The sequence below is a fragment of the Lepidochelys olivacea genome, assembly GCF_965140295.1.
Source record: "Lepidochelys olivacea isolate rLepOli2 genome assembly, chromosome: 7".
NCBI classification, from domain to species: Eukaryota; Metazoa; Chordata; order Testudines; family Cheloniidae; genus Lepidochelys; species Lepidochelys olivacea.
Genome location: NC_140417.1, coordinates 49,641,444 through 49,660,465, shown reverse-complemented (window position 1 = coordinate 49,660,465; position 19,022 = coordinate 49,641,444). Strand labels below are relative to the sequence as shown.

General features: G+C 49.1%; 1 protein-coding gene across 1 annotated transcript in view; it reads left to right on the top strand.

Moving 5' to 3' along the window:
* The window catches only part of RBM6 (RNA binding motif protein 6), a 150,067-nt gene extending 135,735 nt beyond the window's left edge, over positions 1-14,332 (top strand). Inside the window, exons 14-22 of the mRNA XM_084632910.1 lie at positions 450-510; positions 1,501-1,592; positions 2,916-3,059; positions 5,633-5,722; positions 6,513-6,776; positions 7,761-7,835; positions 10,780-10,877; positions 12,376-12,505; positions 14,085-14,332. Coding sequence (XP_084489036.1) covers positions 450-510; positions 1,501-1,592; positions 2,916-3,059; positions 5,633-5,722; positions 6,513-6,776; positions 7,761-7,835; positions 10,780-10,877; positions 12,376-12,505; positions 14,085-14,210 — 1,080 coding nt within the window. The 3' untranslated portion in view covers positions 14,211-14,332. The remainder of the gene's footprint in view (positions 1-449; positions 511-1,500; positions 1,593-2,915; positions 3,060-5,632; positions 5,723-6,512; positions 6,777-7,760; positions 7,836-10,779; positions 10,878-12,375; positions 12,506-14,084) is intronic.
* Positions 14,333-19,022: the final 4,690 nt, after the last annotated feature.

Sequence of the window (19,022 nt, the reverse complement as noted above, 5' to 3'; positions counted from 1 at the left end):
GTCTCTCTTGGCTTATGTCTATTAATCAATACTTGTCTCATTATCTGCCATAACTTCAGAAAAGTACTTACCCGTAAGAGCCTTTTAAAAAAACAGCTACAGACAATCCAAGGTGGGGGCAGGATCTCTTCTGTATGGCATGGGGAAGATGGGATGTGGAATGTTCTCTGTGTACAGCACAGGTTGGAGATCACTGTGTATGTTGAACTGGGGTCCTTTTCAAAACCTACCGAAGTAAATGGGTCTTTCTCTTGACTTCAGTGGGCTTTGGATCAGGCCTTGGGAGAGTACATCTCTCCCCTTATTAGAGGAAAAGCGATGCCGGCTCTTCCTCCATTTGAAGTGGCTGAAGGCATGTCACCCTGCATTCTTGGAGCCCATGTGAGAGAGGAGTGCTTGCCAGATAGTCTCCTTTTGTGACCTGTGTCTAAACAGTTCTCTTGTTCCAGGGCAAAAGGGGCATGAGGGACAGGAGAGGTGCCGAATCGCAGAGACACAGCCGAGCACAGTGTAAGGCTAAGCTCTACCTTGCTTTTACAGTGGATTCTCTTCTTCTTTATAGGTGCTTAAAGGAGCACTGTCAACTTGAAATCAATCAACTTTTTAAGAGCTGAAAGTGGGCTCTGGTCCTACTCTCGCCTCTCAGTTCCCCTACCAGTTTTGTTGGGTTTACGATCACATTGTCCTGTTTTGTTATGGTTTTTCTCTCCCCCTTGCGGTGTGTAAAAGACCCACACAGACGGGGGAAACCAACTGATTGTACAAGGAAAGTAGCAAAACTGACTATACACAGTCAATCATCCAGTGTAAAAAATAGAGAAATATTTCCCCCGATCTCTTTTAGTTACAGGAATTGTATGGGAGGGTTGTACAAATAGCATGTAAAAAATTGCACTTCTGTGTGGCATTGACTATCCTTACTTGTGACATCTCAGATCACTGTTACTGATGGTGATTAGAGAGAAAAAAAATTCTTCATATTCCTTGATGTGCCTGCCTGAGACCTTTGACAGCACTTTGTGTGCAGCCCGTTTCATGGGCGCCCCGTAGGATCAGTGTTTCCCCTCCTGTTTCTGAGCGGCTTTCGTTGTAGAGGCACACACCTGTCAAGTAGGGGCAAGGACAGGTTCTCAAACCACTTTTAAGTCATTCTTTTGAAACTGACCAGATTTCAACTTGTCTGTGTCCCTTTAAATGAAATCAGCTGGTGGTCTCAGTCCAGGTGCCAGTGGGCATGTGCCTGCATTGCATTAACTGGCACCACCAAAGTCGGAGCTGGATGGGTCATGAAAACGAATTCATCTTCTCGGCCTTAGAGGAGTGAAAGATATTGGCAGAGCAGTGTGGGGAAGCTTGCACTGTATGTGCTCTGTGGAGAGAGGGCTTCCATCTCCGGGGCTGGTCGTCCTTCCACCAGCTCAATATTTGCGCACACCTGTATTTTTGTAAAAGTTTCTCCTAGGGCGAATCTGATGTTGGCTCTTCTCTCTTCCCATTTAGCTCCGTCAGATGTGTCCACTTTCATCTATGATCCTGACACTGGGAACTACTATGACCCTATAGCTGGGTTATACTACGACCCCAAGACACAGGTGAGTGGGTGGGCAGGGGAGTATACACCTAGCTGGTTTTATAGCAGGTTGTGTGAACTCTCCTCTAAGAAGCACATTTCACAGCGTTGGTGCCGCTTTCCCCTGTGGAGTCAGATGGTGCAGTTGAAGGAGGTCTGGGATATGGGAATACAGATTGGGCTTTATTTCCACGTCCTGTCCCCTGCTTAGTGCCCCTGAAAGTTCAAGAAGCTCTGCCTTCCCAGGAGAGTCCACAGCACTGACTTGGTGGGAGGAGAGATTTGGAACTGATTGGATTCACGTTGGTTCAGTTAACTCACTAAAGCAGCGATACTCAGACCTCAGGGGTTCAGGAGCTGAATTAGTGATCGACATTACCCAAAAGGACCACAGTCGTGTGAATTCATTGTTTCATTTACTATAGTATTATATAGTCATACTTAAACAGTATGACAAGGAAAATATTTAGTTTTTAATCCAATCTTTCTAATCTGTCTAATTCTTACAGCAAAATGACTGACCAAGTATTATTTTATTAACTACAATTGGTTAATAACATAGTAAAAGCATCCTGATTGGTTAATAACTTAGACTGGTTAATAATGAAATCACACAGTGTTTTAATATCACGTGCTGCAAAGAATCTCAGGAGACATGTTAAAGAGCCACTTGCGACTCCTGAGCCTCAGTCGGAGTATCACTGCTCTAAAGGGTGCTTCACTCCAGCCTATGCTCTTCCCTGTCCCCTAGAGTCCCACCTCAGAGGTCTGTGTCCCTGCTTTGTTCATCAGACATTCCATGGGCAGAGTGCCCTTGCTGGACCTCACCAGAGACTGAAAGCACATGACTGGGAATTGGTCCTGCTTTGAGCAGGGGGTTGGACTAGATGACCTTCTGGGGTCCCTTCCAACCCTGATATTCTATGATTCTATGACTGCCACCATTATGTGATGGACAGTGAAAACCAAGCTTTATCTCTGGTCTTCTTGCTCGCTCCGTCTTCTGGCTGTACGGCTGAGCCATTGTTGTGTCCATAGAGCCTAGAGTGCTAGCTACAGCCCTGCTGGGAAAGCACTATCCAGAGCAGGTCTTCTCAACCGCATGGAGGGCTGTTTCCCCACGGACAGTAGCCATCAGCATCCTGTGGCTGTGGTCAGGGTTACTGTGCCATTGACTCCCCACCCCCGTTCCAGCCAAGTCCACAGTACCACTCCCACTGTCTCATTCTCCTTCAGTTCCTTTGCCCTTGCAATCTCTTTCCTTTGCTGTCTCCATCTTATCAGTCTAATGCTGGGATCCAGGCGTTTGCTTTTCGCTAACTTTCTTGCACACACTCCATTTCAGAAACAAGTCACAGTGGGCCAAGAAGCAGTGTCATCCCCTACAAACGGCCGGGGAAGGAGGCATGGGAGCCATGAAAGGACAAGCGAAAGGAAGGAGACATCTAGCAGGGACAGAAAGGAGAGAGGCAGAAGTACTTCAGCGAAGGTAAATCGTCTCTGTGATCAGAATGGTCCAGTGTCTAAGGCCCGGCAGCTGAGCTGTGAAGAAGGAGCTAAGAGGGGCTCTCCTGAAGGTCTAGGAGGGAGAGCAGGGGCAGTGAAAGAGCAGAAGAGTCACTGCAGAGTGTGGATTCTCCACCTGAGAGTCACGACCACCCTCCCGTTCTTTATGGCTAGATCGCAGCTATAGGGTGGGAAGTTGAAGCTAGACAAATTCAGACTGGAAATAAGGCGTACGTGTTTTAACGGGGAGAGTCATTTGCCATTGGGACAGTTTACCCAGGGCCGTGGTAGATTCTCCATCCCTGACCATTTTTAACTCAAGACTGGTTGTTTCTCTAAAAGCTCTGCTCCAAGAACGATTGTGGGGCGTTCTCCGGCCTGTGTTCTCCAGGAGGTCAGACTAGATGAGCACAATGGTCCCTGCAGGCCCTGGAGTCTAGGAATCTTTTGTAACCCATAGGCCCCTAATGCCAAAGGCACCTGGGCATCGTAACAGAACTGCCACCAAAACCCCCATGGTACATAAAGACAACATGCCAGCAAATGTATCTCTGTGTCGCGCCCAATTGCATGCCCTGAGCAACCAGCCCATATCCCCAAACCACAAATGGACAGGAGAGCCAGGCAGCAGTCCTGGGCTGGAGGGAGGAGGGGACAAACTCTTCAGCCGGTTCAGGCAGAGCTTAGATCGTAAGCTGTTTGGGGCTGTCAGGGTTCCTTCCCCACTCTGAACTCTAGGGTACAGATGTGGGGACCTGCATGAAAACCTCCTAAGCTTACTTTTACCAGCTTAGGTTAAAACTTCCCCAAGGTTCAAACTATTTTATCTTTTGCCCTTGAACTTTCGCTGCCACCACCAAACGTCTAACTGGTTTTATTTTATTAGGAAAGAGCACATTTGGAAACGTCTTTCCCCCCAAAATCCTCACCAAAACCTTGCACCCCCCTTCCTGGGGAAGGTTTGATAAAAATCCTCACCAATTTGCATAGGTGACCACAGACCCAAACCCTTGGATCTTAAGAACAATGAAAAAGCATTCAGTTTCTTAAAAGAAGAATTTTAATAGAAGAAAAAGTAAAAAGAATCACTTCTGTAAAATCAGGGTGGTAAATACCTTACAGGGTAATTAGATTCAAAACATAGAGACTCCCTCTAGGCAAAACCTTAAGTTACAAAAAGACACAAAGGCAGGAATATCCATTCCATTTAGCACAGCTTATTTTCTCAGCCATTTAAACAAACAGAATCTAACGCATATCTAGCTAGATTACTTACTAAGTTCTAAGACTCCATTCCTGTTCTGTCTGAGTTCTGCCTGTCTTTCATGTTCCTTTTGTTTTTCCTCAGCCTCAAATCTGGCTAATTCCAGCTTTTGTTGAACTGTGGAGTCTGTCATCCTAACCTCTCTGTTTTTAACTAACTTTATACCCGAGAGTTGGAAAGAAAACAAATTTTGCTGTGCTGTAATATGATACCTATATTCTCTGATAGTGATTGTCAGCCTACGGAAAAATCCTAAAAAAAACCAAACCAACAGCAACAACCAAAAAAAACCAAACAAAACAAACCCTAACACCTTTGTCTCCAGGCAAATAGGCAGAAAACCCCTCTGGTTGCTCTTAGGTAAAAAAAAAAATCTTCTTCAGGTCTGTGAAGACTGGTGAATTTCCCTGTAGGAGGTTAACTACCCTGCCTTTAGGTAGAGAAAACTCCAGCTCACAAAAGACAATTCCCTTTTGTCTCTGTTCTGGCCCCAAAGCAGAGAAAAAAACTCTAACTGCTTTCAGTTGGAAACCTGCTTTCCAGCAGCCCAAAGGAAAAAAAAATTCCCTTTTAAAATCTGTGCTTCTGGTTCAGAAAATCTCAAATTGATCTCAAAATGATTTCAAGTTAATCCCACCGCTCTGCCACCATGTCAAGGTTCCTTCCCCACTCTGAACTTTAGGGTACAGATGTGAGGACCTGCATGAAAACCTCCTAACCTTACTTTTACCAGCTTAGGTTAAAACTTCCCCAGAAAAAAGGGGGTAAGTTTTGGGGGGAAAGACGTTTCCAAATGAACTCGTTCCTAATAATAATAATACCGGTGTTAGACGTTTGGTGGTGGCAGTGAAAGTCAAAGGGCAAAGGGTAAAATAGTTTGTACCTTGGGGAAGTTTTAACCTAAGCTGGTAAAAGTAAGCTTAGGAGGTTTTCATGCAGGTCCCCAAATCTGTACCCTAAAGTTCAGAGTGGGGAAGGAACCTTGACAGGGGCAGGCATCCTTTTTTACTGTTCTGTACAGCACCTAGAACAGTGGGGCCCCGAATCTGGACTGTGGCCCCCAAGTGCTATTGCAATACGAACAGTTGTTAACCTCTGTGCCCAGAGGGGAGCTGCAATATGGAACCAGCTGGCAGCCGTGATCCACCTCAGAGAAACCCTTCCGTCCTTCCACTGACTGACTGACTGACTGTCAGGGATGCTCGCTAAGTGAGTTCCCAGCCGCTCTTTGGAGACTCTCACTTTGCTCTCCGGGACACTGTTGGTTTATCTCCTGATCTTGGATGTTTCAGAATGAATTTGTAGAGGAGAAGCCCCCTGCGGAAGACATCTTTAAAAAACCATTGCCTCCCATAGCGAAGAAGGAAGAGAGCTCAGCCCCGGTAAGACACCCCGTAGCATGTGTTGCTGTTTGGCTTGTTAGTGGTGAAAAATTAAACTAGATAGAATCTTGACCTGATCCTCTATTGAGCTTTCCTGGCACAAACCCCGTTGCTTCAGGGTATGGAGTGCAGAGGAATGCAGACGGGGGTCCCTCCATTTGCACAAAGATCCCAAAGCTTTGGCCCCCTTCTCCTCCGCTCCCCACCTCCCCATGCTGTTTGCTTAGCTTTATGCAGACTTCTGATGGAGTGGGGTTGGAGGCTGCTGTCTTTGCATCTGGCATCTCTTTAGCTCCCCCTTGATTTACACCCTGGCTTTAGGATGACTTCTGCTTCTGGTGCTCATCAGCCAGAGAAAGGAACATTCAGAGAACTGCAGAGGGTTTTTTTTGGTTTTGTTTAACTCAGAACTTGTTTTGCTCAAGATTCGTGGCCTCTTTTTAAGGGTTTGGGAAATCCAGGGAGAGTGACACTGCAACTGGCATACAGGAAAGAGCCATCCTGCTGCACACCCCATCCCTAGTCCCTCCTGACTTGGAGAGGCAATCCCCTGTGCTTAAATATATGGCTGGGTAGCTAATGGCCAGGCACCCCATCTTGGGAATACAGGGGACATTTGACTACTTAGCTGCTAGCTTCCTTCAATGTGGTGCCCACGCTGCTGAAATGCCACCCCCTTCTCCTCAGGCAGAGACTGAGGTGGGGATATCACATGAGGCAGCAGGGCCTGGCAGGGCGGAACAGACTTGGGGTTGCAAAGTGGCATTATCCTCTGCTGCTCTGTCTGCAGCCCAAGGTGGTGAACCCTCTGATAGGGCTCCTGGGTGAGTATGGAGGAGACAGCGACAACGAGGAGGAGGAGGAAGAGGAGGTGCAATCGCAGCCGCCACAGCCTCCCCATCTGCCAAGGCAGCGGGAGGAGCAGCCCAGGAAGCCTGACTTTGATGAGGACAAGCTGACCGACTGGAATAAGCTGGCCTGTTTACTGTGCAGGAGGCAGTTCCCCAATAAGGAAGTGCTGATCAAGCATCAGCAACTCTCCAACTTGCACAAGGTACTGGAGGGCCTATGGGGGCCCCAGCTAGTCCCACTCTTCGGGGCTGCAATTGACTTAGCCTGTGATTTGTGAGGGAAGGGGAAGGAGTTGGGTGGGTGGAACTGATCGGATGCTGCCTCAGTAGCCCGCAATGCCTCTCTGTTCAGAGCCTTTGTGTGTGGACAACATGTATGGATGCTCTGTAACTAGCTGAAGTGAGGTATTATGGGCTGCAGAACCCAGCAGGCTAACAGGAGCATTCTCTCCCATGGGTTCCTAAGGAGAGCTGTGTGCCTTTACACCTGGGACATAGTGTGAAGATGAGGTATAGAAAGTCATCAGTGCTGTAGGGTGGTTATTGGCTAACCTGCCTCAGCAAGATGGGGCGCTAAAGGGATAAGGCTGAGCATACCTGTCCTGGGATGTGCTACCAGCTAGTTCTCTGATGGGGTGGATGAAGAGAGCCTGCTGTTGGGTGATGTGGATTCCTGGCTGGGTACTTCTGAGAGTGCTCCATACAAACTAGCACTTACTACCTGAATCTTGAGACATTATTTTCTACACACAGCGACACAGTTCAGGGTGTGGGGTGGGCCACAGAGGGGGATGCAGGCAGAGTTGCAGAGACAGAAGCGAGGACAGTACCTGCCTGCGTTCTGCACAGCTTCAGCCAGCTCACTTCAGTAAGTACAGATTCACATGCTCTCTGAACACAAAAGGCTATGAAGCATTGACGGTGATTCTATGCTCTACAGCTTTGCTGGGAAGAGAAAGGAAAGACATCTGACTGTCCAAGGGCAGAAACCAGTGCATAGATATTAAATGAAAGCAGCAATGCTGAGCGGCGTGGGAGGTTATGGCCTAATATATGCAGTTCAGGCAGGAGGTCACAGGTTAAGTTTGTTTGGGCACAAAATCAAAGATCAAATCATCTAGATTCAATCCATGATTCCAGCTGTTTGCTTTCTCCACTGACAGAGACTTCTGCTTTCCTCCTTCCAGCAAAACCTGGAGATTCACAGGAAGATCAAACGATCCGAGCAAGAGCTGGCATATCTGGAGAGGAGAGAGCGAGAGGTGTGTGCATGTGGAGGTGGGGAGGCTTTAGCTCAGCACTCGACATCTGTCACCCTGCCGAAGCAGGATCCTGCGCTAACCCACAGCCAACCCCCAGTGTTCACTTGCCGCCACCATGCACATGTTGTAAGCATTCAGATTTCAGCCTGGAAACCATGTGCAGTCTGGGGAGTCTTATGCTGTGGCCCTTGGTACAAAGTATGACCTTAGAGATGAGTATGTCGGCCAGACGACAGCCTGAGTCTGCTGTTCCTCTCAAATGGCTCTGGGCATGGCCTTGGTGTGGTGCTGTCCTTGCAAAAAGAGGAGGTTCCAACTGGAGCTGGTGGGATGTTCAGGGTACCCTAACTTGTATGCAAAATTAGTGCAGCTGTCGAGTGGCTTAAATAAAGGCATGTAAATATTGGGTATCTTCCTGGTTAGCGAAAAGTAGCATCACATTTAGTGAAAAAGCTGTTTACCTGCAAATCAACATGTTTTAGTGGTTTCCGACCAATGAGAATCAGCCTCTCTTTAGGGCAATAACTGAAGTACAGATGCAAAACATGATTAAAATTGATGGGTTACATCAAGGCTTGAAATCACTGATTTCAATTGCTTTGATTTCCATCAGCCCACCTGGATGTAAAGTGGTTCTTGTTTCACCAGCACTGTGTGCCTTACAGGGCTCCCTGCAGGCTGCCCCTGTGCTCATGTGAGCTGGAGCATTCCAGTCTGTGAAGCAGGGGCCAGCACACACCCTATGGAGCATGGGGAGCAGCAGGAGTTTGGTGTCTGCAATGCTGGAGGGGTGGCTGATGTCCATATTCCTCCCTCCCCATCCAGTGTCAGCCACAGCTTAAGCTCCGGTCTGATCCCAAGTGGGCTGGATGCTGGACTTGCTGGGAGCAATGTTGTGACATGGTGAGGGAGGCCCCGTGGAATGGTGCCAGACACAGGGCTATAAAAGCCTTCTATTTATCCAGCAGTCAGTCAGTAGGCCAAGAAAGCAGCTCTTCAGCTGCTGGCTTAGAGTATCAGACAGTAAGTGGCTGTGTCTGCTAGCTTGGCTCTCTGCCTTGCTCAGGAAAGGGAATGGGCTGGATCCAATGTATCTCTTCTATCTCAGGGATCTCTTACGTTGATCTCAATCATTAGAATGGGGTTACTCCCAGGATAAACTGGAGTGAGAAATGCCTGCCCCTGGAGTCAGGAGATGAGATCAAGGTGGTGGGCAACTCCAGCCTCTTCTGTTATACCCCAGCTGGTTAGTTACTCCGTTCAAAGCATGTGACAGTTTCCAGAGCCCCCATCAACCTTGGGACATGGATTTGCAGGGCTGCAGCTCCACCTTTGCACTGTTAGGACAGGAGCCCTAGAGGTGCCTCTAGAATAGTTTAATGGTGATGTCAGAGGTTGCTTAGGCCCTGCTGGAGTCCAGCTGCAAACCTGCCAGAGAGCTCTAGCCCACCCCGGCTCCCCTGCCCCACACTCCAGACTGCCCACAGATGTGATTTGGATGCAAACCAGGCTGGTAGAGCCCAGCTGTACACAGGGTATCAGTGCAGGTGACTGACAATGGGCCAAGCTTGCAGGCCTGTTTAATCCCAGGGGGCTTGGACTCAATTCCTTGGTTGCATTGCCCAGCTGATGATATATCAGTGCTTCCAGCCAAGCTCCATGTGCGTAAGGATGCCAGTCTGAGAGGCTCTCCACCAACCCAGCCACATGGCTAGAACATGTCATGGTTAGCCTGGTCTGATGGTGGGGCGGCTGAGAGGACAAATATTCCAGGCCATAGGACCAGCTGTGATCTGTACTCACGAGCAGCAGCTGTTGATTTTCTCGCAGGACAGTCGGGCCGTGCAGAGGCTATTCGTGCAGGCTGAGAGAGAGCGAGAAGAGCTGGCCACAGTAAGGTGGCAGCCAGGGAGGTGCAGCAAGGCAGGCCAGAAGATTTAACCATGGCAGAGCTCTGTCACCCAGCAGTCTGGATTGGGAGGAGCATGCAGAGCTCTGCCAGTGCAGCTCAGTCCTGACCCGCAGCCCCGTTATTCCAGTCCTGGGCCCCCTTCTCAGCATTATTGATCGATACAGCCCATCGCCCATACTGTTCTGGTCTTAGACTCGCACCCTGCCCCATAGTATCTCTGCCCATGCATCTCTGCAGCTGAGTGAGGGGCCCTTCTGAGCAGGCCCCCAGCTCTGAAATTGTGCCCAGATTGCCGAGTGGTTTAGCGCAGGAGGCCCAGGTCCCCAAGCGCCAGACTGGAGGTTGAACTGAGGGAAGGGCTAGCGAAGGAGCTGCCGGCAGCGTTCTGGCCCCAGGTGCCGCATGTTGATAGTTCTCTGTGCACTGAGCGGCAGTTCCAGCTGATCCCTGGGAATCCCAGAAGGACAGTCCCATCTATTAGCTTTGTTGGGCCACATGCAGTGTGCTACTCTAACCCACTGGTGAGTGTGTACCAGGTCCCCCTTTGTGCCTGCTCCCCAGAATCCAGCTCTCTTGTCTAATAAACAAAATCTTCCCTGGAGTTGGTCCCAGCTACCTGAGAGCCTTTTTCCCTCCCCGACAGAGGGATGTTTGTGAGTGTGGGAAACCGAATTTCCACAGGACCAGACCCAGACTGTGGAACTCATGCCACAAAAGCGGCGCTGGGGCCTGGCTGCCCTCAGAACGAAGGGCAATGACTTATTGAGGAAAAGCTGTGTTCTGCAGTCTCCCTCACTCCCCAAACATATCGCCCTGATCACTAACCAGGCATCTCCCTGCAGGCTGGAAGGGAAGGAGGGCGGAGAAGATGACTCTTTTGTGGCTTTACAAATACTTGGAGGCAATTGGGTCTTACGGTGATGGGGAGCATGTCAATTACCTAGACTTCTGCTCCCCGTGGAGCTGCAGGCAGGGCAGTGACTCAGTCATAGCTTCTCTACTAATGCTAACTCTCTTCTGCTCACTGTAAAGGGGAAGATTAAAGACAAGGGAAATGACCGGAGAGAGAGATTCCAGCGCCTGGACTCACCAGAGAGAAAACGACTGAAGGAGGCCTGGGACTCTGAGAGGTACCAGCTGCTCTTCCGCCTCCTTCAGGGCATCCGGGACTCCTCAGAGCTGCTGGTGCTGTCAGCAGCTGGGTGCGCCAGACTGTCACATTGTGTGTAGTTGGAGGAGATGAGGCCAGCAGGGCAGCCGGAGGAGGGGGGGAAGGGTTGGACAGCTGGCTGCATTCTCTGTGTAAAGCAACGTGGAGTTTTAGCCTTTCATGAATTTTCTGGCCTTTCAGTGGCCTCGATGCCAATTGTACAGTGGGGCCCTTTGAAATGAGCAACATGTGCTGGCAGGGGAGGGGGGGATTTAAAGCTGGGACCAGATCCTTGCTGGTGAAGAGAGGAGCCTGGCTACCCTGTTCCTAGGAAATTGGGAGCCAGGTATTTGGGACAGGTGAGTGTCCCTTCCCAGGCTCCTCAGGGGATGTTGTTCCAACTGGTTCTCTCCTTGTCTTCCTGTCTGTAGTTTGGAATGACAGAGAGAGAGAAGGGAGCAGAACAGGCTGGAGGAGGAGGAGGAGGAGCAGGGCCATGTTTTCATCTGCTCCGGCTGAGACAGACACACTTGGCATTTTTCCTTCTCGGTCAGAGTGGCTGAACAAAGAGAGCACTGCCTGTGCTTGGGGCACAGCGCCATGGTGTGTCTGCAGGTGCCAAGGCACCCTAGGCAGAATAAAACCCTTGGGTTTGCTAGGCTGGCTTAAAAGTGACCTTCAAAGAGGAGAAATGGGTTTGTGCTCCCTGTTTCTTTTTGACATGTGAAGGTTTGGAAGGAGGCTTTTCCCTGTGTGTTTTGTGGATCAGAAAGTCAGGTCTTTGTCTTCTCCGTTCTTCCTGGAAGAGATTAGATGACTGGAGAATTTACTGTGTGCGTGAAAGCATAGATACCTAAAAAGTGGAACCTGACTGAAAGGGGAAGTGATTGTTGTTCAGACTGTTGAAAGGTATTTGTTCTTGCTAATGATCAGTGAGAACAGTTGAAAGAAAAACTCTCCTTGTTAAAAATTGGACACCTTTACCCCTTCAGCTCAAATCTGAGAGTGTGATCCCAATTCCTCCCAGCTCAGTGTTCAGAAGAAAAGCTCCAGTAAGAAAGGAGGGGCCAGACTTCCCATTCCTGATATTTCCAAAGTTTATATATAAAAACCAAACCCTGTATGTATACGCATGTGTACGTAAAACTTTTCAGGCCTTCTTTGGGTATCTTAAAGAATATATTGTTAAGGATATGCACCCATTTCCCCTCCCACTCCCCTGCAGATCACCTTGAAGCTGGACTTCAGGAGCTACATTTTCCAAAATGTGCCTGAATTATGCATGCATAATGCACCATAGTGAACCCAAAATAAGCCTCAAACAGCATGTTTCATGCACGCAATATGGGAGCATCTTTGCAAAAAGCCCTTGATGTTATCCAAGGTGCAATCAATTCTGTGTTGAAATCCATGGTACCATGTTGGAAAATAGAATAAAGCGATGTGTATGGATACTTATAGTTGTTTTCTTTTTGTAGTGACCATAACCCTGTGAGTAAAGCAAGAATCGATAGTAATAACAAAGGAAGCCGCATGTTGCAGGCTATGGGCTGGAAGGAAGGCTCAGGACTGGGACGCCAGCAGCAGGGCATGACATCGCCAGTAGAGGTGAAACACCTTCCTTTCCTTTTAAAATCAGATGGTGCAATCCTGAATTTGGTAGCATTTCCCATTCCCATCTGAAAGAAATGTGGGGGTAGGGATCCGCCTGGTGAGATCAGAATCGTGCACAGCTTCTGAAAGAGGGAAATAGCCCCTATTCGTAGATTTGTACCGTTCAAAGCCAGATGAGACCATTACATCCTTTGGTCTGACCTCCTGTATAGCACAGGCACTGAAATTTCACTCCGGTTCACTTGCATTGAGCCCAATCACGTGCCAGTGGTGGTTGACAAGTACAGTGGAGGGAGTTTGCCATAATGAACAATGTAGTCATTGCATTTTACCCCTTGCAGTTCAAGCAGTCTCAAATGGCATTTGTTTGAAATAATGTGGGGATTTCTTTGAAATGTTTTGCCTTATGAGACTAGCACGTGACTAGCTGGCTGCTATATGTGAAATATGTGTGGTATTGGTTACGTATGTCACATGGTATTTTTTCTGTCCCCTGAATGGAGGATGTATTTAACTCCCCAACATAGCATGCATTGTGAATTTTGCGTGTTCTGATCCAGTGTATAATTCAAAGCAGATCATTTGAGGCTTGGAATGTAACGCATGTGCTTGAACGCTCATTGTCCCAGGCAGCAAACACACCATTCCCTCTCCAGTTCAAACATGGTCAGAAAATGTCCCCAGGTGCTCACTCTGACCTGGCTGGGAGACCCCTGCAGCTGCCCCCTGGCACTGTAGAAAAGCCAGCTCAGATGAGCCCTGGGAGGCTGACCTGCAAACAAGATTCCTCCGCTCATGACAATCCTGTCAAGCTCTCAAGGAGAAGCCACAAAGGTGGAAGGTCCTCTCCTCCCATTTCGTGTTAATACAGGGCCTTGTGCTTCATTCAGCCTCTGGAGACTTGGATCCCTTGGTTGAATTGATCAGACCCTCAGCATCCAAATAACTAGCATTGAAAAGTAAACACAACTCCCACGCTGTGGGAAATATTTAGTTGGGTCGCTCTAGGCAGGCAGTATTGCATAATACAATCACTGGCTCTACGATACTGATCGTTCACAAGGTCAGAATTCAGAGCAAGCTAGGAGAGCCTGTGGGAATCCCATGTGATGGGAGAGCAACTGAGAGTTGTGATGTTCAGACAGGCTAATGAGAAAGATTGTGAGATCTGAGATTCAGCCTCTTTTCCTTTGCTCAGTGTCCTCCTCAAATCAAATTGGTTCTGACTGCCTCCATTACTGGCTGTATTACATGCTGCCACTGCCTCTTGTCCGCTCCCACCCATCCTGGTGCTCTGAGCATCGCTGCTTCCTGGATTGTTCCCTCCCCACTGACTGCCCATGCTTTGGAGTCTGTCTTCCTAGATTGTTTGCTGTCTGGCTTTCTATGTCCACGGCAGCATCAGCAACTCCTCTCAATTCTGTATTCTCTGGGCATGTTAGTGTACCATGTAACCCCTTTTCCAGGTCATTAGTACAGCTGTCAAATAAAGCCAACGCAATCTCCCTGGCAGCCTGAGCTGATGAGGAGAACACAAAGAATTGTGAAAACAAGCTGTCTGTGTTGTTTTCAGGCAGAAGGTCAGAAGAAGGGAGCTGGCTTAGGAACCCAAGGGAAGCCCAGCAAAAGGCAGTCCAATGAAACATACCGGGATGCTGTCAGGAGAGTCATGTTTGCCCGCTACAAGGAACTTGAGTGAATGAAGTGGAATCCCACAAAACCCAACCCTCTCTCTTTCTGTGTCATGGTCTCTCTTTGTTTTCAAATTGTTACTGGTTTTGCTGCTAGAATTTTTTTTTAAATAAAATGGAAAATTTGTCAGTGCTGTTTCCTTATCTCCTTCCCCAAAGTCTCTGCTTTAAAAACAAACCTCACTTTGGAACCTTCCCAAGACTTCTCCGGCCGATGACTCCTCATCTCTCCTGGGGCTCGTGCTGCCCTTTGGGTGACTGGCGCAGGACTAGAGTGGCAGAGATGGGCCTAAGTCTCAGTGATACTTCCAGAATGTTGCACACGTGATTTTTTCGCCAGCTCTGCAGACACAGAGTCACTGTCCTGCAGCAAGAGGAAGTCTATTTAAGCCTCTGGAAACTCCTCCATTTTGTATTGAGCTGGCTTAAAAGATAGCGTCTCCACCCCAAAAGGATACCTGAGAAACTGGAACAAAGAACAATAACCACGGGGGTGTGAGTGATTGCTGGACCCAAACTAGAAGGAGACTAGTCTGAAAAAGAAGCTTACTAGAACATCTCCGAGGGTGAGATTTCATCTGTAATCACTTTCTTACTGAATTAGGCATAGACTTCCATGTTTTATTTTATTTTGTTTGGTAATTTACTTTGTTCTGTCTGTTATTACTTGGAACCACTTAAATCCTACTTTTTATAGTTAATAAAATCACTTTTTACTTATTAACCCAGAGTATGTATTAATGGCGGGGGGGACAGCTTTGCATATCTCTCCATCAGTGTTACAGAAGGCAAACAATTTATGAGTTTACCCTGTATACGCTTTATACAGGGTAAAACGGATTTATTTGGGGTTTGGACCCCATTGGGAGCTGGGCATCTGAGTGTTAGAGACAGGAACACTTCTTAAGCTGTTTTCAGTTAAGCCTGCAGCTGTTGGGGGATGTGGTTCAGACCTGGGTCTGGGTTTGTAATAGGAGTGTTTGGCTCAAACAAGGCAAGGTTCTGGAGTCCCAAGCTGGCAGGAAAAATGGCTTAGAGGTAGTCCCAGCACATCAGTTGGCAGTTTCCAAGGGGTTTTCTGTGATCCAACCCATCACAGGCCTTTCTTCCTTCCTCCCTGCATGGGCGTCTATAATATTGGACCGATGGGTCCTCAGTATGGTGGCACAGAGTTACACCTTTCAGTTACTTTCTACCCCCCTCCCTTCACGCACACCCTCCCCGTCCCTCTTCCTTGTAACGAGTTGGATCACAGAAACCCCCTTGGGGCTGCCAACTGATGTGCCAAGACTGCCCCTGCCTTCCCTGCCAGCTTGGGACCCCAGAACCTTGCCTGGTTGTGCCAGACATGCTTGCCAGCTACAAACACAGACCCAGGTCTGAACCACATCCCACAAGCTGCAGGCTTAACCGAAAGCAGCGTAAGAAGTGTTCCTGTCTCTAACACTCAGATGCCCAACTCCTAATGGGGTCCAAACCACAAATAAATCTGTTTTACCCTGTATAAAGTGTATACAGGGTAAACTCATAAATTGTTTGCCTTCTATAACACTGACAGAGAGATATGCACAGCTGTTTTCCCGCCCCCGGTATTAATACATACTCTGGGTTAATAAGTAAAAAGTGATTTTATTAAATACAAAAAGTAGGATTTAAGTGGTTCCAAGTGATAACATACAGAACAAAGTGAATTACCAAGAAAAATAAAATAAAACCTAATACAGTAAGAAGCTGAATACAGCTAAAATCTCACCCTCAGAGAAGTTCCAATAAGCCTCCTTTACAGACTAGCCTCCTTCTAGTCTGGGTCCCGTAATCACTCACACCCCCTGCAGTTACTGTCCTTTGTCCCAGTTTCTTTTTGGAGTCATATGGGCAAGTCACATGTCCATGCATGACTGAGTTCCTTACCAGCCAAGCCACATGCCTGGGAAAGCTCAGATGTGGACTGGTGTCTCCAAGTTCATTGTTGGCTTAATGACATGTTTCAGAGTAACAGCCGTGTTAGTCTGTATTCGCAAAAAGAAAAGGAGTACTTGTGGCACCTTAGAGACTAACCAATTTATTTGAGCATGTAGCTCATGAAAGCTCACGCTCAAATAAATTGGTTAGTCTCTCAGGTGCCACAAGTACTCCTTTTCTTATTGTTGGCTTAAGTGTTTCTTGATTGGGCACTTACTGAGAATAGTCTTTTCTCAGGAAGCTAACCAACTGCTTCACTGAGGCTATTTAAAATTAAACAAGTACATAGCCAAATATTAATAACTTTGAATACAAAAATGATACATGCATACAAATAGGAGGAATATATTCAGTAGATCATAACCTTTGCAGAGATATGTTACATGGCATATGAAGCATAAAACATATTCCAGTCATGACATATTTACATTCGTAAGCATATTTCCATAAAGCATTATGGGGTGCAATGTCACACCCCTCTCATGAGAATCTTCTCGGACAGGAGGTGGAGGGTCTACTACAGCTGGGTGTGGTGGAAGTAGTTCCTGTGGAGTCCAGGAACAAGGGGTTCTATTCCTGATACTTTTTAATCACCAAAGACAAGGGCGGTCTGCAGCCCATAGTAGACCTGCGGGGCTTGAACTGCTACTTAGGGCATGGCTACACTTGTGAGTTAGAGCGCATTAAAGCAGCCCAGTGCGCTCTAACTCATGACGCATCCACACTGGCAAGGCACGTAGAGTGCTCTGACTCTGTGGCTAGAGCGCTCCTGGTACTCCACCTCGGCGAGTGGAATAACGTTTGATGTGCCCCCACTGGAGTGCCATAGTGCCTGTGTGCACACCCTGGTCTGTTAATGCGCTCTGATCGGCCTCCAGAAGTGTCCCACAATGCCTATTCTAGCCACTCTGGTCATCACTTTGAACTCTACTGCCCTGTCCTCAAGTGACCAACCGTCAGACCCGCCCTTTAAATTCTCTGGGAATTTTGAAAATCCCCTTCGTGTTTGCTCAGCCAGGCGTGGAGTGCTCTCAGCGAATCTTTCCAGGTGACCATGCCTCTACGCTCCAGGCGATCCCCAGTATGGAGCAATGGCGAGGTGCTGGACCTCATCAGTGTTTGGGGGGAGGAAGCTGTCCAGTCCCAGCTGCACTCCAGCCCTAGGAATTATGATACCTTTGGGCAGATATCAAGGGATATGATGGAAAGGGGCCATGACTGGGATGCTCTGCAGTGCAGGATTAAAGTGAAGGAGCTGCGGAATACCTACCACAAAGCCCGCGAGGCAAACAGCCACTCCGGTGCTGCCCCCGCAACCTGCCATTTTTACAAAGAGCTAGATGCAGCCCTACCTCCTCAGAATGAACATAGCTCTTTGCTTTGAGGGCCTCCTCAAAATGAACATAGCTCTTGCTTTGCAAACCCGCCACTAGAATGACAGCACGATGACTCGCACAACCAGGGGCTGACAAGCTACTACATTGTCTCTTCCGGTACAGTATTTTTTGTTCTCCCTGCAGCTTCCTAGGTTTTTTGGGGGAGGGGAATAGCCAAAGAGGATTTGCTGGTATGAAATCTATAGGCTCTGCAGGTTTTATTATCTAGCTCCCATACAGCTGCATCTAAGCAGCCTACAGCGATTTCTCCCTGGGGAGACAGGAAGCCAGAAGGCTTATTTCCAGCGTTTTTTCCTAACTCCGTCCCCCAATCCATGGTTGCCAATGACACTGCACACGTCCCCCCACCCCCACTGTTGCTCTGCACAGCACTGACTGTTCTCGGGGTGCCCAGGAACTCGGGGTGCAGCTAGCTGAGTATTTTCCTTTATGGGGTGTGCCAGCCTGCTGGAAGGAGCATAGGCTGCTGCAGTGGTTTCTCTGCTCCATGTACGTGCACAGAAAGGGAGGGGCTGCTGTATGTTCTCGCCCTCCGGGGGAAGGCACTGCCCCACTCTGCAGGTACTGACTGGTGGGGCTCACAAGCTGGTATGGGCACAGCACTGGGGAAGGAGGGGGCACACAGCCCCGCGCCCGCACCTGAGGGCCGATGCATTTCTCCCCCTCTCCCCAACACGTCCCTTCTGTGGCTCTGGTGGTACGTTTCCTGCCCCCTGCAGTGCAGTACTGGCGCTGGCCGGCACACAGACACCAGGAGGTTCCCGGCATGCAATGCTCCGCCCCGCCGCATTGCAGGCTGGGACCTGTAGTCTCGCCTCTGCCTTCGTGGCACAGGGGCTGCTGCCAGCTCCCTTGTGCGCAGCTCGGGCAATAGGCGCGGCCGATGGCAGGCGGCTCCCAGGGTGAAGAGCCCCGTGCCTTGGCCTCAGGCCCCACTATAGCTCGCCACCGCCTTGGGGCCAGGCCCTAGCGCAAGGAGGAGCAAAGGGCCACGTTGTTGGGCCCTTGCCACCGGGCAGCGAGCTCTGGGTAGGGCTAAGCATGCCAGGGTAGGCGAGTTGCTAACACAGCTGCGGTCTTGTCCGCTTTGCTGCTCCGCGAACTGTGCCTGACCCCGGCGGGTTACTGAGAGACCGCCCCAGGATCGAGCTCACACCAGGCTGCAGTTTCCTGGCCTCTCCCCTCGACTGTTGCTCTCGCAGTGCCCCAACCCAGTGTCGTGGGTGGCCCTTACCCCGCGAGCTCCGGCCTTGCCCAGGCTTTGTGTGTAATGGAAGAGCGGCTGGGCTAAAGCAATATATTTAAATCCATAACTGATGCGCGAAGCCAGAAGTGCCCAGCTGTGATCGGCCAAGCCCGGGGCTCGGCCCCGGCACAAATCAAGCACTGGGTGCGCTGACCCCACTAGCCTCCCCAACCTTCCGGGGCGCCTCATGTCCTGTTGGTGGCCATCCAGTGGCC